Source organism: Manacus candei, unplaced genomic scaffold, assembly GCF_025592945.1.
Source record: "Manacus candei isolate 608988 ecotype Guabito, Panama unplaced genomic scaffold, ASM2559294v1 h1tg000071l, whole genome shotgun sequence".
Taxonomy (NCBI): Eukaryota; Metazoa; Chordata; class Aves; order Passeriformes; family Pipridae; genus Manacus; species Manacus candei.
In genome coordinates this window covers 6,035,729-6,058,628 of record NW_026138119.1, presented here as the reverse complement: position 1 = coordinate 6,058,628, position 22,900 = coordinate 6,035,729, and the positions used below count along the sequence as shown (strand labels likewise).

Genomic DNA, 22,900 nt, shown 5'->3' with positions numbered 1-22,900 from the left:
CACAGGGTGCCAGGACCCCTCCAGCAGCCAGTGAGCTTTACTAACAGGAACCACAGGACAAGGTTCTCATCACCAGCAGCTCTATCCCAGCTCACAGATTCTCTTTTCCAGCAGGCAGGAAAGCCCTGCAGAGTCATGGGCACTGTGCATTTCATGAGGGATTCAGGCAAAAGGACTATTTGAATCAAATTCTTGTCTCGTATCCATTATGGTGCTTGCTGAGCAGTCAGCATGCTCTGGTGCTGTGCTGCTGCTCCACTGGGACACTGTGGCCTCCCTGAGCAAGGAAATCTCACTCTATATTGCCAGCAGTGAGAGCAGGCTCCTCCCCACCTCTTCTTCCCACCACTGGCCTGCAGCATAATCCCAGAGGGTTCAGGAGATGCAGGTACCTCAGGAGGGTCGCCAGGTCTTGGGAGGCCAACTTTCTGTGGGGCCGCTCTCCATGGGGCCAGTGTTGGACTCATTGAAAGGAGACAGGAAGAAAAACAGAGAGCCCAGGAGCACACACACATGCTCTTGGCAGTGAGGCAGAGTGGGGAGCCAACTTTCCACCTCCGCCTGGCCTGCTCTTTCCTTCCCCTCCCATTCCTCACCACACTCCTTCAGGCCCCTCCAGAGCATCAACAGCCATATATCCCTGCTAACATGTGATGCTGGGCCCTTTAAGACATTTCAAGTTTCAGTTCCTTTCTTCAGAGGCAAAGGGAAAACAAGCCAGCGCTGCGGAAAGACTGGTATTTCACTAATGGGGTCCAGATGTCTTCATTCTGCAGACTCCGGGTCCTGGCTTGTGGAACAGGGCAGGGAGAGACTGTGCCCCCAACCCTCCTGGCTCCAGAGGTGCTAGCCTAGCCTTCACCCTCACCCCACCACACACCACCTCACCCTGCTCTTCCCCCATCACCATCCACAGCTCTGCCACCAGCATTTCCATCCACACCACACGGATTCAGCTCCCTTCTCGTTCCCTCTGGAAAGCAGCCAGAGCACAGGGAAACTGGGACAAGAGAGCCCACAGAAGTGCAGGGTGGAGCAGACAAAGCCTCCCCCTTCCTCCTGGAGCTTAAGCAAAGAATAACTATGGAGTAGAACCTCTAAAAACACATGAGAACATTTCAGGAGCTGCAGAGGACACAATTTCTCCTCAACTGGTGGAGGAGGAGAGCTCTGGGACAGACATGCAAAGATAACCCTGTCTGAGGGGACCATGCACTGCGAGCAACTCTTGGGGATGGAGCCAGCAGGACTGAGGTTTGGGATGGGAATCCCCATGCTCAAGGCTCTCCAAGCTGCCCCTCAAATGCATCAACTTTTAACCCGATTCAACCATGAACTCCAGGTGGACATTGCTTTCTTCCTCCCTCACAACAGCCAGTGATCAAGGAGTTGAACTTGGGGAGGAAGCAAATAAAACACACACTTCCCTTTCCCCCCTGCTCCCCCTCAGTGGCAAACAAAGGCTCCTTTCTCAGAGGCAGCTCAGACCTCATCAGTGCTGGTTCTCTGTGTTTAAGGGACCAAAGCTGGCAGGGAACTGTTTTCATTAGGCAGCTCTACCTCTTGCTATGCAGAAGGGAAACGGTGCAGACCTCCAGTTGCTATTGACCCCCAAGGCTGCCCTCCCTCAGGAGGAGAGGGAGGTCCAATCCCCATCTCAGGCAACTGGAATCTATCAACAGTTTATACATCCCCACTGCAGCCCGCCCTCCCTCCCACTCCCCGGGGGAAGAACAGGGAATTTTGATCATCTCTGTAATACAGATGTAGCAGCTGGCTTTGATTAAACTACTTGATGTTTATAACCACTCAACCTGCATATGCAGGCTAGAGGAGGGGGACGCCTCCCCAAGCAACTCTGAACACAAAGGGCGGGGGGGTCTTTTAGCAGAGACACACAGATTTAGGGAAAGACATTTCAATGCCTGGGTCTTTAATTAGGAAATTGCTGCCTGCTCATCCATAGCAGCACAGCAGCCGTCTCCATGCAGAAAGCAATATTTAGAGGCTGATTCATCACTGTATTTGTCATCATTTCTACCTGCCGAGAAAGAAACAGGCCCACTGATAGGAGCTAGATAAGGAGCCAGGCCTGGCTGCAGCTCCCAGGCATGACACTGGAACAGTGCCTTGGAACACCTGAGGGACACAAGCCACAATGAGAGGCAGAGCAGTTTCTTTATTTGCAATCTGAAGTTCTGCTCAACTAAGAACGTATGACTCCATCATACCAGACATTTTTCATCCCCCAGCACACTGAGGGGACTAAACCTTTCGATTGTGTTCTCACCAGAACCATCCAGCTATTCTTTCTCTTTTCAAAGTAATTAAAAAAGACAATTAGCTACCTTTGTCTTGCACTGGAAGCAATACACTGTTGACAGTGATTTCAGCTGGGACAATTCTGTCAGCTTATATCAATTCCCACTGAAGCAGAAAGACACCACAGCACGATGCCAGAATTCCTAATATTCAAGATTTTCAGGCAACTCTACAGAGTAGGTCCCTGTTCCTACCAGTGATACTCCATGTTCCTGTCAGTGATATTCCACACATGACTGTACTTTTGATCAGCAGAACTCTAAACATTTCCATACAATTTTACAAATAGTGCATTAACTGGCATATTCAATACAGAAATATTAAAAATACATTCCTGCTTTGCATGTTCAACAGCTGAACCCTGGAAAGTAATTTACTCAAAGTCAGAAGGAGCCAGCACCCGAGCTGCAGCTTCAGGTCCACAGCTCCTGTTGCTGTGCTCAGAAAGGAGAGACCTGGTTTTTTGTGACCAGGAGATGCACAAAATCCTCTGCCTTCAGAAAACTCACTGCTGCCCCACAAATACCAAAAAGCCTAAATCTTGGAACTAACCCATCACACCCTTAATGATCACAGCTGCCACAGCAAAACAAATAAAGGTCAAATTCATTCCAAGTGTCTGTCAACTTTCTGCTGAGCCAGAGCTTCAAGCATAAATATTACTCCTTGTGCGTCAAAAAAGCCACACGCACATCAATCCAGAAATGCTCAGCAGTGCTGAGGCCACGGGGAGCCTGGCCCAAGGATAGTTTCAGCCTGTGTCACAAGCTGCAGACAGCACTCAGAAGATGCATCTGTAATGCCCAGTTATCTGAAAGGCTGATCCTCATCAGATGCCCAAGACTCCAGTGGCAGAGTTGAGCTACTCACCTCGTCATCCTTGTACCAGGAGAGGTTCTCCGCTGTCAGGACAAACCAATACTCCTTGGAGCCACCCTTCATGATCCCAATGTTGTTGATGGTGAGCCAGCCCTTTCTGATCACCTGAGGGGGTGGAAGCAGTTGAGCATTAACAAGGACAACAACTCCTGGCCTCAGGCAACAGAGGAGAGATCAGAGGGTATCCCAACACAGAGTAGTATGGAAAGACAAGGAACACCGTGCTCTCTGCTGCTGCCAGAAGAGCCCCCCATTTAACTGGCCAGTGAAGGTCCTTGCCTCAAAAGGGCCAGGAACAGCATAAAAAGGACGCAGGAAGGAACCTGGCAGTGCTGTGCATTTTACCCTCTGCCAAGAGGAAAGAGATGCAGGAAGAACTGCATCAAGAGTGCCTTAGACACTGACACAACCTACAAGCATCAAACCACAGCAGAACACCCAAAAAAGGCCATGCCTAGAGAAAACCAGGACACCAGCACACCTTTCAGCACTCTGCAGGTGTGGAGTGCTTCACTCAGAGGTGGAGGGGAACCACTTTGGGACGTGGGCAAGCAACCCAGAAAGAACTGAGTTTAGTGAAAGGAGACACTAAGGATAACAGAACAAAATGGTGCATCTGGAATTCATACTGTGGACTTCAGCATACCCAGGTATTTGAGCAGTTATATTAATCTAGGGCAAATCAAGCTCCTTGAAGTTTAGTCTGTAAAGAAGCCAGGCTATTGTTCTCTAATAACTCCTATTCACCAAGTGCTGGTTTAGAACCTCACACATGCAGTAATCAAATGCAGGTATGCACAGCTGAAATGCATCAGCTTTCATGTATTAGTGCACTGTTCACACCCCAAAATATCTGCATGCATTATGTGTATACCTTGTTGTAGGGATACTCTTGATGAAAACGACCTGGCATTGAAAAACCACGGGACTGCACTGCATATTATCAGGTTGCAGTGTGAGCAGCCTGATGCAGATGTACAGGATCCTTTTAATTGGCAATTTACCCTATAAAGGCAAATGTAGGAGCCTCAAATCTTCATCTTATGCCTTCTAAGCTTGAGCTAGTCCTGCTCTCCCTGTGGACAGGAGGGGGCAGTGGAACAGAACCACACATCCTCAGATTGCTGCTTTTCATCTCCACCCACTCAAAGATGTACCAGCAGTTCTGAGTTTTTCCTCAACATACTACCTTGTCACCTCATCTCTGCTTTGTCTGTGTCTAATGTCAGCTGCCCTCCTCTGCCTATTGGGCAGCAGAAGGAATAATCTGTTTATGCCCTGTTCTTGCCTTCCCAGATGCAACATTAATGTTCATTAGCACACCCTGCTGAGTGGCCTTCTACTCACCAGGATCTCATCCTGCAAAGGGGAACCATAGCAACAGCAGCAGAGCAGAGAGCAGGAGAGGAGCAAAGAGAGGAGAGATTGTTACTAGGAAAACTGGAGCAGGAGAAGAGAGGCTCAAAAATAAAATAAATTGGAGGCTGGTACCAAATCTTTTACCCCAGGTGTTAACAAAAGCAACCCCCATCCCAAAATAAAGTCTGTTAACAGAAAGCCAAAACGCTTTACAGGTAGATCCAGAGTTTGCCCTTTGCTCTCTTTTACACTCAGCTCTTCTGTCAGGTGCACTGCAGAGGATGGAATTCCCTACAGCTGCTCCAAAATGGATGGCTGGCCAGCCCCATGTGCCTGCCAACAGTACTGAAACAGTCTGCATGTTCATGTGAAGGGAAAGGTGGTCAAATATATTGTTATAAAGAGGGTGGATGTCAGGAGTGAATGTCTTTAAAGAAACACTAAGCAAAAGCATTTGCTTCCATTCTCTATGAAGCTGCTTGTAAGGCTTTGTGTCCACAAGATCTTTTAGCCTAGATAGCCTTGCCATGTCCCCAGCAAATCTGGGACAAAGTGTCATTAGCCTCTCTTTAACTGTATGCACACTCCTTACAGTTTCTGAAGGATTAAGGGAACTCCTCCCCTCCACTGCTGTCTTCTCCCATGGGTGAGTTCAACACCCTTCATCTCCCTGGACAGAGATTTACATATTTCCAGTGAAATTTTCTGGAAAAGAGTCCGTGAACTCTCTTGAAATCCCTTTTCAGAAAGTAGATACCACTGATGGGAAAGACAACTAAAAAGGACAACTCAGTACTGTAACAGTTCAGACCTAGTGTTCTGTACTCCTCAACTTGGCAGAAGGGTCAGCACAGTTAGTGAAGGAACAAACGAGAATCTCCATAACATTAATAGGAATTTCTACGAGAAAAGTAAGACCAGATGTGGATTCCAAGCCCTCTACAACTCTTTCCCTCCATTGCTGCTAGATGCTCAGTTCCTCCTGACAGCAGGGAGCCTAAAACACTATCCTCCAGTTATAAACAGAGTTTGATGAGTTAAAAAAAAAATAGAGAGGTAACATAAAAAAAAGATAAAATCCAACTTGGAGCACTGCTGCATCCAGCCCAGCACTTGTCCACCTGGTAGCTTCCAGGTAGCAAACACATCCTCCTGGCAGCAGTGAAGGAGATGGAACTTGGCCTACCTGATTGCCAGCTGCCTTCTTCTTGCTCATCTGGCTGCTCCTCTGCTGAGCACTGCAAACAACAGCAGAGACATTCAAAACTTCTCAGGCTCTTCTTGATCACCTGAATCCTGCTCCCCTTAGGAAGCTGCTACAGTGAGTTCCTGCCCCTCACCACTGGCTTCCAAGCCTTGATAAGCCAGTCTGTTGCCATCTGCTCTACTCATCTTCTCACTCCCACATGAACCACACCTGGATCACTAACCCTCCACAGCTGCTGCTTTTTTTCCCTTGACACAATCCTAATACTTTAACTCACCCTTCTGTGTATCCTTGTTCTCCTCCCCAGCCTTGCAATATAGAGCTACTAAAATCAAGCAATACTGAGAGCTGCACCATTCTTGGGACCACAGCATCTCCACCAGGGCCTCTGCAACCCACTTACTGGAACAGCTACAGGACAGAGCCACAGGAAACTCATGCAGAGAAGAGGAAGCAATAGGAGGTGGGTGCTTACTTGGCAAAGCCAATGAAATCCTCATGGTTTGTGTTCATGTAAGCCAGCTCGATGTCTATTAGAAGCATGACCTGCCAAACAGAGGCACAGACAGAGCAAGAGTTAGTGACTGACCCTGCTCAAGGGGCAGACAGAGCCCTGCACACTGTTCATCTGATACCCTTTGCAGCCACACTCCCTCTGGCTCAGGCCCCTCTAACCCAGACTGCCCCTTCCAAAGGTGTCCCCCACCCAACCTCTCCTCTTCCACACAGTCCTGATCCCCACCTGATCCTTGGTCCTGCCTTCCCTCTCCCGGATGTGAGTGGTGACAATCCTCTCCATCTCCTCACGCAGATGAGGGTATTGGCTGAGCTGCAGGAGAGAGAAAACACGTGCACATGGGAAAGGGAGGCACAAAGGGGGCAGCAGCCCCCCACATGTACACATGCACACATACACCCCTAATACCAGATACTCTCGAGGGAAGTGCTAGAAAGCCGGACTTGCAGACAGATTTTTCCAAGTTCCTGGAAGTCTGTTGGGGGGGTCAAAGTTCATTTCTGCTTCTTTTGGGCTTCAGAGAAAAGCTCTTTTCACTCTTGCAGCAACCTTTCTGCCTCACCACAAAACCCAGCACACTGTTCCTGGCACGAGGCTCTGGGCAAACCCCAGGTGTAAATGCCCTGCTTCTTGCTTGTTGGGTTTTTCCTGTTAAAGTGGCTTGTTCCTCTAGATGCTCAGCAACTCACTGCAGTAGGCTAAGTAGGGGAATGGCCTGTTGGTACAACCTGCTGAATTCTATGGGAAGTCTACCTGGGAAGTGAAGTGGGTTTCAATCCCTATTTGCTGAGGCACTAAGTGAAAGCATCTGGCCCACTCCAACATGTGCAAGCACAGACAGGATCTGAGCAGCTCAAGGGTACATGTCTGTCTCCAGCTGCTTCTACCTGTTCTCCACCTGTGCTGGAGCAAGATTACTGCATTCACATTGCACCTACACCACACTTGCTGCCACATTACTGAGGAGGGAATCCTTTCCTGCTCAGAGAGAGAGGCAGAAGGACTTTACTAGCTGTGGTTCAAAAGAATATCATCTACAGAGATAATAAATGAGCAACACCTCTAGAATCAGTACCTTTAAAGCCCTCTGGGTTTCACACAGCACCTCCCTTCTTGCCCAGATTCACAAGCCTCTAGTGATTTCCACAGCAGTAAGTGTTTGCCTCTCAGGTCAGGCCCAGCACAGTCAAATGAAATTAATCCTCCAGATCCAGGATCTAGCCCTTTCTTCCCTACTTCACCCATCCCCTATGAAATTATTTTCTCCATTTTTAATATTACCTTTAATTTGATTATGATGTCAAACACTATCAGTCTCTTATATCCCCCTCCAAGGAGGTACTTAAAGAAAAAAAAATCTCATTTGCCTATGACCTGTACTGCATTTGTTGTGTTCTTCCAATTTATGAGACCTTCTTCAACTGGTTTGCCCTTTTGTTTTGTATACATAAGTAATTACAACATGCTAGAAGGAACCACCTCAAAATGTGCATCATCACCACTGGAATCCAGATCCCACACTAACCACCACCAATATTCCTAACATCTGACTAAAAATACTCTCAAACTCTTTCAGCTTCCTTGCAGTCAAGCAAGTTCCAATGGCCCAGAACTGAAATTTGGATAAGATTTGACACTGTCAATTTTTAAATGTGTGGTTTGTTTGGAATGCCACAGAGGCAGGAAAAAACAATTAGTGTTCCCACCACCACCACCTCATCTTAAAAGCACAAACTGGGTGTTCTCCATGATCTTTATGGTTCAGGCAGCTGGTTGCTTCAGAGACAGACAGGGAAATCTTCCTGTTTCCTTTGGGGGGTTGGCGAAGGATAGATGGGCAAGTTGTGACAAACAGAAAAACAGGAAGTTGGAAAACCTTTAAGCAAGTCTCAGCTTCTTTGCTTCAAATTAAAAAAAAAAAAGACAACACTACAGTCAAACAAAAAACACATCAAACCTCTCTGCCACCACCCCAGTCCCAACCATTACAAATGCACACAAAGTGCAAAACAAGTTGTGGTTTGTTCAGAACCCAGGTCATCCAGCAACACTCATGTGCAAAAATAAACTGACAGCATCAGTGCCCATGCGGGAGCTTCCAACCCCAAGCATGCACAGGAGCAGCGAGGGCGGGCAAGGAAAGGGGATAAACAAGCCACAGGATGTGACACCACCAGGGAACATGCAATAGGGTATAGAGTGGCAAGGAGTTATCACCAGCGGGACAAACAGCACCCAGAAATGCCATGACTCTGAAAGACAGGAGAGCAGGCGACCCCTCGAGGGGTAAAGTCTGTCAAGCCTGGGATCGTGTCCCAGCTCATGTGGGGTTTCGATCCTGGTTTTAGCTGCATTTGCCTGTTCAATCAAAATACAAGCTTACAGCCCTCTTTGAAAACCAAATTTGTCCCAATGTTCCTTAGTTCCCCTCTTTGCAGATCCTAGGAGTCCTTGCCAGCACACCAGAGATCAACCTTCAGCTGAAGGGCTGCTGACTTGCAAGACCTTCCTGCACTTGTGAGATGCTGCAGTGCAGTCTGGCACAGAAGGTTCCTGCTTTTGGAAAAACACTGGCTAAAACATTATCCTCCTAAATGTAAGGGCTTTCATGCTTACACCAGCTTTCTGTTGCTTTTGGAGCTACTCTCCACTTAAACAATGGGAAGAAGCTCAGGATCAGGCCAGTCAGAGAACAGCTGTTAATGGCTGTCTTCTTCAGCCCTCAACTTTGTCTAATAGTCAAGAAATAGTCAACTTTTCATACAGGAAAACTGTACTTCTGTGAACACAGATGGGTTCTGTGCTCTTTATTGATAGTCTCATATTATTCCACCTATACAGCTTTATCAACTGCACGTACAATGATTTCTTCACCATCTGGGGTGAAATGAAATAATTGTGAGAAAACAATAACACACAACAGTTCAGGACAGCAACAAACCAAGGCTACAGGACTGTTAAGCTAATTCAAGAGGTGTTAGCCCAAGCAGCCTTCCTTTCCAAGAAGCCTTGCAGGACTTCTGGTGAGTTTAAAGGTTTTTGTCATCTGAAAGGCAGCATCAGTCCACAACACAGCAGGCTGGGTATTACCTTACAATTAGCATCAGTCCTAAAGTAGCCTTTTCCAGATGCTCCCCCTAATAGCACATGCTCTTGTCCATGTCAAGCAGTTAGAGCTATAACATGCAAAATAAATATTGCAAATTAACTGATGTCCCTGGGCAGTTACCACCTTCTGCCATCAGAACCCATCTCAGTCCGGCTGTTCTCCTAAAGTGGCCTATGGCAGTCACTTTCTACTCTTTCAGAGGAAGGTACAGGCAAGATTAACCTTCTCACTACATGCAAACATTTGACTTTAAGCATCACTAAAAGCCTTCCTTTTATGTTCTAGTACTATTACTACATATTTTGATTCAGACAGTTATTTTACATCTCTAACATCTGCCTCCCTGGCCTCTGCAGCTTTTATTACAGCCATTAGTCTCCTACTATGTCACTGCTACTATCACCTTCCTTACAGGATTACCCAGGTTGTATCACCCTGGAAAATCCTCACAGGATCCTCCATCACATCATGGATTAAAATCCTCAGAGCAAGTGGGTATCCAGCCACTTTATCACATGGTCCAATAGAGAAAGCAGAATTCAACACCCTTGGGGTTTTTCATCATCCTTCTCTCTCCCCACCCAGAGCAGACATCACCAGCCAGATACAGAACACAGTGCAAGCAATCAAACCCATCAAAATAAAAAATCCACAGGAGAAACAGGCTGGAAAGGGATTACTCTGTCTCACCACATCAGCCCCCACAATCTGGCAACAGCAGGACTCCTCAACAAATAGACTGGTCAGAGCTCAGGACATGTCAAAGATGTCTCCTTGCAGAGGTGGGGATGAGCTCTGCATTTCTAAGTGAGCCAGATCTTATTAGCTCAGCTCTTGCCTTCACTCTGAACCCATATCAATTCTTAACTTCCTTCCCAATTTAGGGCTGTATGGTGGTGAGTCTGGCTGTAACCCTGGAAGAAGGAAATTGTCATTTTCAAGTCCTAAAACAACCCATGAAACAGTCCCTTCCAACTCAGTTTCCAGAACATACTTCTGCTGTGCCACAGACACGTTTCCAGCCCCTCACTGGTCAATTTAACACCAATTGCCACATCTGCCTTTTTTTTTAAGGAGGCATGTGGTGCCCTCTCCTGGAGGGAACCAGCCTGGGAAGCAAAGCCACTCCTGCCCCAGCCTCCAAAGTAGTATTTGACACCTTCCCTATCACTCTCCACCTGCTGCTGCCCTCAGGCTTCACCTCCTGTGGTTCACAGCACGCAAGGAAAAGCATCACACTATTTCCCACTGAGCACAGTCCATGGAGTGAGAGATCAGCAGGAGAATGATGCAGAGGGTGTAATGCCTGGAAAAGCTTTTCTCAAAGCCTTTTGGGGTTCTGAATGCCTCTTGAAGAACACCTTGCACCTCAAACTTTTAATCAGCTGTTTTGTTGTAGATGCTACTGCTCAACATTGCTTTGCAGGCCACTCATCCTGTGGGGATGGGAGATCCTCTTCTGGCTTTTTATTTTTTTCTAGGCTATTTGGATTTAAGGGGGTCCCAGAAATAACAAGTAAGAAGTTCCAAATGTGCAGGCAGTGGCACAGCAAACATCCACACTGAGGTGAATGTCACTGAGCCAGACAGAGGTACAGGGTATGCTGGAATATTCCACTGGATCCCAGCTCACTTCTCAGCTCGAGAGCACATCAGTTGTCACCCACTTCTCTTGGCCTGCCTTTAAACTGCTCTTGTACCTGCAGGTTGCTGCTCTCCTTTAGATGCAACTTTATATCCATTCTTTCTCTCTAGTTTTGCTGGAGTTCCTGGTGGGTGTTTGTGAAGAAACAGCGTGGAAGTGTGTGGGAAGCAGGGGGGGGCATTAACCTTTCTTTGATTTTTTTGTTTGTTTCTTTACCTTTTCGCTACACTTTCTGATGGTGGATGTGAGCTCACTCACTACCATATCCACACACTTCAGACTTGGCTCCTTCAACTTCTGCACCTGCTTTTTCACTATGGCTTCAAAAGCGAGGTCAGGCGTGAAGAGACCCGTTCTGCATGGCAGGGGAAGGGTGGGAGGAAGCAACGAGGAAGAAGAAAGCAAAGCAGAGAAAGAGCAGGAAGGAGGAAGAAAGAAGGAAGGAGAAGGGAAAAGAGAGAAAACACAAGGCAAAATGAGAAGTGAGATTTTGGTTCATTCCATTAGTTTATTGAACCAGGTGAGCATTGCTATGGGGCCTGTGCACTGCCAAGTATCAGGAGAGTCTACAGGCAAATGGAAGTGGCAAAGGGGAAAGGGGTAGGAGCAGCTGGGCCAGTGAAATGGTGAGCTGTCAAGAGCCAGATGAATGGATGGAACTCCCCCAGGGATCAAGTGATCTCTTCTTGAAGAAAAGCTTCTTTGGATTTTAAGACAAAGCTGCTTGCCACGGTGAGCCACTGCCTCTCTTCCTAGAGGTTCACCATGTCTCATTTCCCTTTATCCCTGTATCTTATTTCCCTTTCTTTCCCATCACAGTTATCTACCCTTCAAGTTTTCCTTATTCCAAGTGCAGGAAGCCTGAACAGGAGTCAGACTAAGACCTGCAAGGGTCTGTCACCTGTGTCTTGTTTTGGCAGAACTGAACTGATGCCTCTCAGTTTCAGGGATTTGGGCAAACTGCCCCACTGAGGGAGCATCATTCATCTCACTCACCTTCCCTGCAACATCAGCTTCCTCAGTAAGAACAGATGTACCCAGTATTCAGGAAAATGCAAACTTGCTCCAGGACATCCATAGCTACACAATGTACCCTGTAGCCCCAGCAGAATGTATAAACTTGTAGCATCAGACCCAACACAGGCCTATGGAGGTTTATAAGGAACTATTAATTTCCACTGATATTAAGTGGCCTGTGTTCTCAATGGCTCCATTAAGGAAAAGCAGAAAAGTCCACAGAAACTGAAGTTAATAAAATATGGCCAAAATCAATCCAATTCAAGACTACAGCACTCCAAAAAAATTTTTCAGCACTTGACACTTCAGAGCTTCTACCAGGATGTTCTTTGTTACACAATCTGAGTTACCTATTTTACCATGGACCATGACTGCTTTGCCAGTGCTTTCAAGGAACAACAGCCCCTTGGCATGGGAAGGGGATGCTGCCTTTCCAAAGGTACAGTTAATATAGTCACACCTGGGGTGCCTGCAGCTAACAACAAATCCTGGGATAGCTGTAAATAACCACCACCTCATGTAAATCAAGTTTTACCCCTTCATCTCATCTTTCACATCTCTGTGGGTAACACCTGCAAGTCCCCAAGCAACAGCAGGATTAAAACACTCTTCAACATGTATTATGGGATGTACAAGCACTCTGCCTTTTAAGCAGCGAAGAGTTGGAATGTTACAGGATTTGGCTTCACCCAAAGGTCTCTCCAAGGTGCCAACAACACCCCCTTTGAGCAAAGCAAGGGCATGTCTGGAGTTCAGTTCACATCCTCTGGCTCAGCAGCAGTTTCCTACTAATCCAGTTGCCCTGCTAAGATCAAGATCCAGTTTCCCCCACTAGACTTCTGGGGGGGACCCTGTACAGAAGAAATATATAAGTTAGTCTCTTCCAGTACCTGAGTATCACCTGAATGACAAAATTTTGTTTTTTCAGATGCAAAATTGTAACCATGGCTACTAGACAGCACACAGAGCAAGTCAACCATCAACACCTCAGCAGTGGAATCCAAACTAAAATGGAATCCTTTATTCCTGAATCTGTGACATTTCCCCTCCATCCCTGTGGTCTGTTCTCACCCCTTATTTCCCACCCTGCTGTACCCACCACCTGATCACTTGAGAAACCTGCTGCTGTCAGAACAGATGGTTTATTCTAAAGTTGTCAGTAAAAAGAGAAAAGAAAAAGAAACAATGAAAAACTAATCAGGAAATGGAGGAAAGGATGCAAAGTGAAAGAATGAATGGGAGGTTTTAAATAGCAACTGATGGATGGAGAACAAATCAAGAGAAGCTTCAGAGGGCATGAAAAAGGAGGGCCCTTCTGATCCAGTTAGCAGGTGACTCTGGATACTTGGCAGCCCGAGGGCCTGTGCTTACCTGTCGACAGGCTCTAATGGCAACTTTCTGGGTGCTCCCCACAGTCACACACCCCAAGAGAGGACAGCAGGACAGAAAAAGGAAACTCCTCCAGCACTCTAGAAACCTGAGCAATCTCTCACTGCATCCACTTTGCTCCCCCAGCCTGACCTGGGGGGCAAAGCAAGAGCCTGCATGCCTGAGCCCTTCTACAGAGGCTCCTGGCCCTAAGGACCAGGCATTTCTCTCACCACTTGGGCACTTGTCCCCACCCTTGCAGAGGGTGTCAGACTCTCCAGACACCTCCTGCAGTGCCCATTTACCTGCACCTGAAAAGCCAGTGGCGATTCCAGTCTCCAGTGCCCACACCACCATCCTAACTGAGGTGCCTTTTCACCAGCACCCAGCCCTGCCTGAAGGAGCAAGCCATGGCTGAGAAGAATGGCACTTGTCATCTTATCTTGCTGCCTCTCAACCTCAGGAACAAGAGCTGACACATCCAAAGGGCAGATTCAAAGCAGGTTCCCTCCCTCAACCCTACCAAATAAGAGTATGGATCCCAAAGGGCAAAGCCTGAAGCACTGACTCTCTCAAAGAGAGCAGGAGGAGCCCACAAGTTGATGAACACTTCTAACTTGCTCCTTCTCAGCCATGTGCTGCTCTTTCAGAACAGGATATGGACCAAACCAGCCAGAAACCAAGCCAAACACCACAGGCACATTTCCCTGAGGTACAGCCCACAGCTCTAAGGGCTGTAGCCTCTAAATTTCAGCCCCGTACACCCTCTGAACAGCACCCAAGGGCTAGTCTGGGATTAACCCTCTCACTTCCACAAGAACAGAGAGGACAAAATTTAAATCCCAGTTTCCCACTTAGAAAATAAACCCAGATAACAAATTTAAAGTCAAACATAGCCACACTCTTGGTTTTTGAAGGAACCAGGAATCATGCTACAGACAAAGGGGTGGCCAGCACATCTCCAGCACCCTTCAGACCTAAAAGATTCGGGGAGCAGGGCCACGGCCCAAGTCCCAGGGCATTTCCCTTCCTGTTTGGCTTGTTGGCTGGATCGCTCCAGGCTCGTACTGCTCAGGTCTAGTCATGCTGAGGAGGTGGTTAAAACACCAAGTGTGGCTGCAGGCAAGTCCCTGCCCAGGTCACGATGCTGCGCCGCAGCCAGCGAGCGGGTGGAAGGTGCCAACTCCATGCTGCCTCTGGTTACCTTCTTGGTGCACTGTCTAACAGTATTGATTAACTCCGAAATGACCATGTCCACGCATTTCAGGCAAGGCTCTTTAATCTTCTTCACCTGCTTTTTCACAATGGTCTCAAAGGCCATGTCGGGTGTGAAGAGACCGGTTCTAAACACCCAGGGTGGGGACAAGACAAGGCAGGAGGGGGAGAAGGGGCAAGGAGAATGTCACAGCGTTACACACACGTCTTGGAGCAGGCACAGCCACCACTAAAACCCAGGACACGGGGCTGGGGAGTGTCACATCCCCTGGGACAAGCCCTGACTGCAGTCCATGGAAAGAGAGAGATGCTTGGCACTTCCCAGGAAGGCTGTGCTGAGGGCAGAATGGATCTTAGCTGGACAGCCATGGCCAGGTCACCATTTCACCTCAGCCACCAAGCTTATGGGTGGCAGGGACTGGCCCCCTGCACAGTGTATTTGATCTCAGGGTTGTGCAGCAGATGGGAGGCCTTCTCTGGGAGATTTTCTCAATGGTTGGGGACACTAACATGTTTGATTCCCTTTATGAAACTCAGCTGGTGATTGAGCAAGAGAAAAGGAATGAAAATAAATCTAAACCTTTTGGTTTGCATCCCAGCATGCACAAAGGGTTCCCTCCTCACCTTCCCAGGAGCTGCACAACTCAGGGACACTCAGGGCTGTGCTTTCTGACAACTCACCACCACTAAGGGGAACACAAACCTGTTTGCTAACCATGCCCTGGGGTCAGTGGCATCCTGGTGATGGGCAACCCCATGTTCCCTCAGATCTCTAGGGGAGGAGGTTCTCAGCACCAACACCCATTTTGAACAACTGGCTAGCATGAAAATCAATGTTTTAGTTTTAACTAAATAAAGGACCAGTATGGGCTTGCATCCCTCTTTCTATCCTTTAGTATGTCAAGGCCCAAGAAGGATGAAAAAAATGTCAGGTCACCCAGGCTTTTACCTTTTAGGCTTCTGTGACTCTCACATGGGAAGAGAAAGCAAATTGACTTGGATGATTGTCCCTACTCCCAGATTCAAGTCACTGGAATGGTCCAAGAAGGTTATCCCTCCCCCTTTGGCTGACCTACCGTACCTCTGAAGTCTTCAACTCCATTTGGAAGGTCTAGAGGTATTTACAAGGCTTTGCAGCCAAAGGTCTGCCTAGGGTGTGATACGTGCCTGATACCATGGATGTTCTTGATGGCGTAGCTGATCTCCCGCCGCAGCTCCTTCTCATCAAACTCCATCTGCACCAAGAGAGAATTTTATCGGAATTTTTGTTTTGACACTTATTTGCACAACCCCAGGACACAGCAGGATGCTTTACAGAGCAGAGGTCCCATGCCAGCACTATCATGTGACAGATAAGATATCAGCCCAAGTGTTGCATACAGAGCCCAGCCATAAAGCTTCTGTTGCCAGTGCAGGACATCTTGGACACATGAACAACTAAGGGCCTACATTTACAGATGCCAAGCCCCAGCTGCTCTCAAGGAGCTTCTTTGACATAAATCAACAGGACTGAAGTGCTAGATGGCTTTCTAAAACAAACTGTTTTGCCTCCCAAGATCTTGGCAGCTGTTTTTTTCAGTGAACACCACAAATGGATAATACATTTTTGTGTGTGAATTGTAAGTCTAATACAAGGCAGGGTCTTGTATTTCATTAAAATGTTCTCATCTTATTCAAATATGAAAAAAAGGAAGTAAAATGCAGAAAATCCTGAAGTAGAAAGATCTGGCTTTCAAGTTTGTTACAAGTGACATTAAAATAAAAGATTTTCAGAACCCCTTCTTATCAGGTTGGTGTACTTTGTCATCTGAAAAAACCATCATTCAATAAAAATCCTCTTCCACTGCTAAGACAGGAGAACAGTTGCTACACTGTTCCCACCTCTAGGCCATTGATAGGGCATTGACAGAAGTAATCCCAGGTATACCAACACTTTTTTTTCCACTTCTTGGATATCTGTTAGAGGAACTTCAGATCTAGTCTGATGCTCAGGATCAAGGAAGTCCAAGTTTCAGCACCATTCACACTACGTGAAATTCAGTCACAGAAGCTTTAACACAACATATCTGCAAGGGCATTCAGGCATTGATTTACTATCCGTTGTTTTAAAGTGATTTTGCACACTTAATTTAGCATTTAGGAACTAAGCCAAAGAAATACTGTTATTTAGCTCAGAGGAAGTTAAGTTCTGTCACAAGAACAGGGACAGAGGGAAAAGGTCGGTACCATTATTGGGAAGGTCCCAATAATGCGGACAAACAATTTAAAAAGGTGATAAAAGGAAAAACCATGAAACAAAGTAGTTGAAGGGAAAGCCAGATGATGAAAGACAAGAAGAGTAAGGAGACAGACAGAAGAGGTAACAGGCAAGAAGACAAAGGGGATCTCAGCAGCACAGGGAGCAGTACCTTCACCAGCTCAAAGGGGAAGCGCTCATGGAAGATGCGGTTAATCCTCGCTCCTCCTGACAGCTCATAGGTATCAATTTGGTCTCCAGAGCCCTCAATGCGTTTCTCAAAGTCCACAGCAAACTGCTGGACCATCCTGAAAGGAAACCAACAGCATGAAGTAGAAGCCATGGCTGAGCAGTGCTCTCCAGGGAGGGACACGCAGCCGAGGCCACTCACTGAAGCAGAGCTTTGGTCTTGCGAGCAGGGTCATCAGGGCGAAAGTTCTTGTACTCCTCCACCTCCTTCTCAATGGAAAGCAGCTGGCTCTGGAGCTTGTTCCGCAGCCCTGGCAGGGTGTCACGGATGTGGTTGGTCAATTGCTGCACGAGAAGAAGGTTTAAGACAATAAACCTCTAGGTAGTTACTGGGAAGAATTTTCTACCACTACGCTACAAAATAAAGAGGAATGCTCCTCTCTGTGTTCAGTTTCTGAGTGGTCCTAACAAAGTCTGTCCCAGGATAGATACCAGTTGTGAGTTGAGGGTATCCCACCTCCCCAGCTCCTGCCTATTGCACACCTCTATTCTTGACCTTCAGTTTACCTTCTAGTCTGGTACAAGACTCCAAATCACACAAGTCTCCTGACTCAAACCAAAGAATAAACTTCAATAAAAGTATTAGCATTTGCAATTCACACAAGGGTAAAGGCTATCGTGTCTTCAGATGAACCACTGACACCCAAGGTGGTGGCAAAGCCCTTTTTCAACAGGGTGACAAGGCAAGGTGGAAGGAGTCAAAACCACTGATGAGGTTGTAATAAGAGGGTTTCCACAGAGCACAACTGTGGAAAATTCCAGTTTAAAGATGAATATTCCAGTAAGGAGAAAAAAAGGACAAAATAATTCTTCACTTAAGAGAGTATTTGATGAGAACAGAGAGGGAAGTAACAGCAAGTTGCTACTGTACAAGACAGAAGCTAAGGTAGCCTCAAAAGATGGGAAAATGACTACCAGTATCACATTTAAACCAGTCTTTGCAGCTTACTGTTAGGTACAGAGACCATTTGAAATTTAGAAGGTATCTTTTAACTTAACCAGAAAGACCTTGCATTCTGACAGTGCAAATACCATGAACCATCTACTAATTTTGTACCAGTGCCAGTGGAAGGACCAAGCACTGCTCTGCCTTTGGTGTGCAGGCTCCATTATTGGCCCCAATGTGTTTTGCTATATCAGTATTAAACAAGTCAGGCACATTCCATGGGATTTAGCACCAGAACACCTCTTATGACACAGAGGAGGAAGAGTTCACCAATTTTCACAAGTCTCACTGCAGCAAAGCCATTTACACTATTATCAGTTTGCTGACCACAAGTTTTAGTTTCTCCTGTGTTCTTCCACCCAGGAAGAGCCCTGATGGCCAGCACAGCCAGTGACACCGTGGGCAGCAGCTCTTAACTGTGGACAGTACCTGGTTCAGTACTTTCTGCAGGAAGGGGGTTCCCATGCGGTCAGCCATGTGTCTGTAGGCTGGGTGGGAGAGAAAAAACTTCCTCTCTGCAGCCAGAGCTGCCTGAATGTCCTTCTTGCCATCTATGTCCTTCTGACTTCTGTTGACTACACCAATGTAACCTGCAAGAGTGGGGTCAGAGTCAGATGGTTGCAAGGATGAGGATGTAAGTCAGACTCAGACTGAGAAGGAAGTTACCCAGCTGGCAGCACTGCAAAAGGGGGATTCTAGTGGTAACACATTATTAGGGACAGTTGGAAGAGTCTAAAATTAGAATTTCCTCTGAATGGCCAAGGTTCTGACATGTTGGTGTGCAGGGCAGAAATGAGTATGGAACAGAGAATTAGCTTATTTATTACTGTTCCCCAAACACAAAGCACACCCCAATCTCATTCATTTCAGACTCTTCTGTGACAGTCCTTAGGACAGGTTCTTTGCCATGGCTATACACAGCAGCTGCTACAGCCCAGAATCATTTCATCTATTTACTATGACAGGGAGGGGAGACTTTTAGTCAGGAGATCCATTTTTGCTGCTTGCCTTATTAAAAGAAGAAAACAGAAAGTAAAGGTCTACATATGAAGGTCTAAATACCCAAAGTATTCCAGTTAACAACCTGATTGATCCCTGTTCCCCACCTTTTCTCAGTTCCAGCTTGGAACAGAGGTGGCTTAACCACAAGTTGTACAAGGTGTTATAGGAAGTGGATGCATTGGAGGAAGAGGAGGAGGTCAGGACACCTCACACAAGGAAAAGAGAGGAAGGAGATCATGGACAAAGCACGAGGAAAAGTACCTCTACGGAGGGGAAGCAATTTGTTTTCTAATACATCTCTTGCATCAGTTCCTTCATCCATAAGATCCAGCTTTGTGATGACCCCAATGGTGCGTTGGCCTGGGGAAAAAACACAAACACACTTGTTGAAGCAAACAACTCATGTAATATTTTCCTCTCTTCACAGAGCTTACAGACTGCCCAACTTGGCTACTCAAGGGCTCTTGAACATTACAGTTCCTATCACCTTCAAGAAGCCACAAGAGCAAAACAGATAAAAATTGAGCTCAGTTCTCAGTTATATCCTGCTGAATGCTAAGACACAGCAGAGAGGGATTTTAGTGCACATTTTCCTACTTTTCTCCAGGCCAAAAATCAGACAACTAAAGCAACTCTTCAGAAGTGGGGCTCAGACAAAGGAAGAAAAGAGGAGTAACAAAAATTCTATTATAGCAACTGTTAAGACTCACGAATACTTCTCAGAAGAATGTTTGTTGGTGAAGATACATCCCAAGACAACAGAAAGGAGCCCAGAGTTACTGGGTTAATCACAACCAAAAGGCAACAGGAAAAATCAGGCCACTGGCCAGTAATGTCAGGCTAAATTAAGAGATATTTACCTTGAGGATCCACCTCCTTTGCGATCTTCAGGGCATCAGAATTGGCCAAATCAGAGTTGGCTGGGGACACTGCCAGGATGAGGCAATTCTCTTTGGTGACAAACTGCATGAGCATGTCTCGGATCTGGAACTCGATGTCAGGGGGCTGATCCCCCACGGGGACTTTTGTCATACCCGGCAGATCCACCAGAGTCAGGTTCAGGACTAGACAGGAAAGAGGAGACAGAATAATGGAGTGTTAACACAGGAATGTTCTGGTCTTTAAGTACCACCCATAGCTTTAGTGTCTCTGATATATAATTGGGATAAGAGATGCACACATGAAAGCACACAGAGCTTTCCAGTTCCCTTTTGTTACTGCTTAATAAGAACTAGTTGCTACTTGTTACTAGTGTGATTGTCAGTGATCTCATCACCCTTCCCTTTAAATCACTTATTTTCACACTGATCAGGGAAACTGTGCCCTCAAAGTGCTTCCACATATGCTACACTGAAAGGGAAGGGATGACACTACACTTTTTTCAGTTCATAAGAGACTAGAAAGCCCGAAGAGTTGGTTCCACTGCATTAAGACTCACCATGGGGAGAGTAGACTCTGAGATTGATGGGCACAGGGGAAATCCCTTTGTTGGAGCCAGTAACACGATCCGTTTCAGCCTCAATCTCCAAACGGACCTCCTCAAAATCAGTGAATTTCTTTCCTTTGCAGTGTAGGAACTCACCATATTCTGTTTAAAAACAAGCAGAGAGTCAAATCGTCACTGAAACGCTCAAAAGCGTAATGAAAGCATCACATCCTGAAGCAAAACACAGCAAAACACAGCTGAAGGGATGAAATCTGAGATAATTCATTTGAGCCCAACATCTTCACAATCCAGCTTCTGTTTCAGCAGAGGTGGTCTCCTCACTTGCTTTCACTGAAGTAATAATCCAGGACTTCCCCTGTTGATACCAACCAAACTTCTCATGCCCTTGCCTGCAGCAGCTGTGACTTCCCAGCTACACTGGGAGGTACCTTGGTACTCAGGAGAACTTGGACTAGCTCTGTGTTAAAGTGCTGGGGTGGTAAATAATAGTCTCACTATGTACTGAGAACAGACTCAAAAAGTCTTGAGAGAAAAAAGAAAAGTCAGATCTTCTCTTGACATGATTTTGAATTGGCTTGTGGTTGGTTTTGTTGTGTCAGTCCTTGAACAGGTTAACCAAACCAAGAACCCTCTGTTCCAATTTAAAAGCCTCCTGAAAGTCAAATTGTCTCCTTGCTGTAGATAAGATTCTTGTCAGGTGAACTTGATCTAGCAAGGAGAAGATGAGCACCTTGAAACATTCACTTGCCATCTCCTGGATGAGATCTTACCATAACCTAAGGGGAATATTAAACTTCAGGGGGATATTAAAATATCCTGCAAGTAAGTAGCAAAACCAGTGAACTGCTCAAAAGATCAACCACAGAATTCTGTAGCCTTCTATGGATTCCAGAGTTCTCATAGTGGTTTTTCAGCACATTATCTCACCCCCTTATTGCAGTACACTATCAGAAGGGTCATCTGGCTCTTAGATCTTACCCTCTCACGAGTCACAGCTGCACAGGCAAAGGAAAATTGTGATACATGTATGAATGGAGCCTTGACTAACAAATTAAAACAAAAAAAACCTACTAAGCATTTTGCTTGTGAACACTTAATGCATCATTAATGTCAAGCAGGAAAAACAGCCGCAGGTCATTTTTACTGGGGAAAATTCTTAGTTCTTTTCTCCACGCTGAGCAGTTTCAGTGATCAAATAAGACCTCTCCTAAGACAGCAATCCAGCTGGACACACAGGGAAGGGAGCTCACATACCTGTGCTGGCATTTACAAGCTGCAGGACCAGCGGGCGCCTGGTTACGATGCCAGATCCACGTGGCAGAAAGTCCCTGAAATGAAACAGGAAGTTTTGGATGAGTGAGTGATTGTTTCCTTCCCTTTTCACAGCTTTTCTGCTTCTAAAAGCGTATGCGGATTCTAAGAGGGAGCCTCAGCCACAGGCACAAAAAAAGTTTAAGGCACTAAAACCCAAGTTTGTTCTGAAGAACAGCACAGCCCCTCTAATCCTGCCTGTGACAGCACAGCTCCTTCAGCTGAAGTTCCAAGTTAACTATCAAGCCCACTTAATACAGATGTCTGTGCTTCGGAAAAAAAAAAAAAAATCTCTTTTATCAAAAAGCAAAGAGAAGCTGAAGCAGTGCCTAAAAACTAGCCTGCCTCCTTTTGACAAAAACCAGTTACCCAAACTACAACAAAAATTCCTCACACCCCGCACTTGGGGCTTGAGAAGACACCACACTGTCCCAGTGAGCAAACACCACGTGACACAACTGAGGAATAACCAGCAGCCAAGGCAATAGCAATAACCAAGGCCATAGGAATAACCAAATGCCAATAACCAAGGTAAAAGCATCAGTTTCCTTCTATATTCACAAGAATCCCAAAGTTCTGTGTACTTCAAATAATTTCAAAGGAAAGCAGCCTTTCACTCTCCTTCTCCAAATGCTGACTTAGCAGCCACAGCCCACCAGTTCTCCTTTGCCTTTCCTTTTTCCCCAATTGCTTCAAAACATGTTTCCTACAGCATGAATATAGTTTTCTCTGTTCAAAGAAGCCCTGCCCACACTGCTGGGATCCTGGCACACGATCCTCCCTCCCTTCATAGCTGTGGCAAGGAATAATTTTGCTGATTCAGGAGTAACTATTGACTCTGCTGAATGAGAAATCCTGATCTCTCCAACTTGAGGTCTTCCTCTTAGTCCTGCATGAACTTAAAGTTAAGTTCATCATCCATGAAGATGAGAAATGAGCTATTGTTTTAACACATCAGCCAAGGACTTGAGCAGTTCTGCCTCAGCTCCTGGTTTGGCCACTGATTTCCTATGTGATCCTATGGAGAAGTAGAAGAACTTGCATATTTCCCTTTCCTCAGCTATAAACATA

General features: G+C 46.3%; 1 protein-coding gene across 22 annotated transcripts in view; it reads right to left on the bottom strand.

Annotated features, from left to right (window-relative positions):
• The window catches only part of DNM1 (dynamin 1), a 98,294-nt gene that overhangs the window by 52,605 nt on the left and 22,789 nt on the right, over positions 1-22,900 (bottom strand). For 15 of the 22 annotated variants that reach the window (XR_007907797.1, XR_007907796.1, XM_051808160.1 and 12 more), the window contains exons 2-15: positions 21,773-21,846; positions 20,510-20,659; positions 19,932-20,135; positions 19,333-19,431; positions 18,499-18,659; positions 17,266-17,408; positions 17,047-17,182; positions 15,806-15,873; positions 14,628-14,766; positions 6,510-6,596; positions 6,243-6,313; positions 5,747-5,798; positions 4,549-4,560; positions 3,193-3,306 (exon numbers count right to left, since the gene is read on the bottom strand). Coding sequence is in view for 20 of the 22 variants with exons in the window: in XM_051808160.1 (XP_051664120.1) it covers positions 3,193-3,306; positions 4,549-4,560; positions 5,747-5,798; positions 6,243-6,313; positions 6,510-6,596; positions 14,628-14,766; positions 15,806-15,873; positions 17,047-17,182; positions 17,266-17,408; positions 18,499-18,659; positions 19,333-19,431; positions 19,932-20,135; positions 20,510-20,659; positions 21,773-21,846 (1,510 nt within the window). In the remaining 2 variants the exon portion in view is untranslated. Of the gene's footprint in view, positions 1-3,192; positions 3,307-4,548; positions 4,561-5,746; positions 5,799-6,242; positions 6,314-6,509; positions 6,597-11,254; positions 11,394-14,627; positions 14,767-15,805; positions 15,874-17,046; positions 17,183-17,265; positions 17,409-18,498; positions 18,660-19,332; positions 19,432-19,931; positions 20,136-20,509; positions 20,660-21,772; positions 21,847-22,900 lie in introns of all 22 variants that reach the window. The other 7 variants (XM_051808140.1, XM_051808143.1, XM_051808151.1 and 4 more) reach the window with 3 other exon arrangements.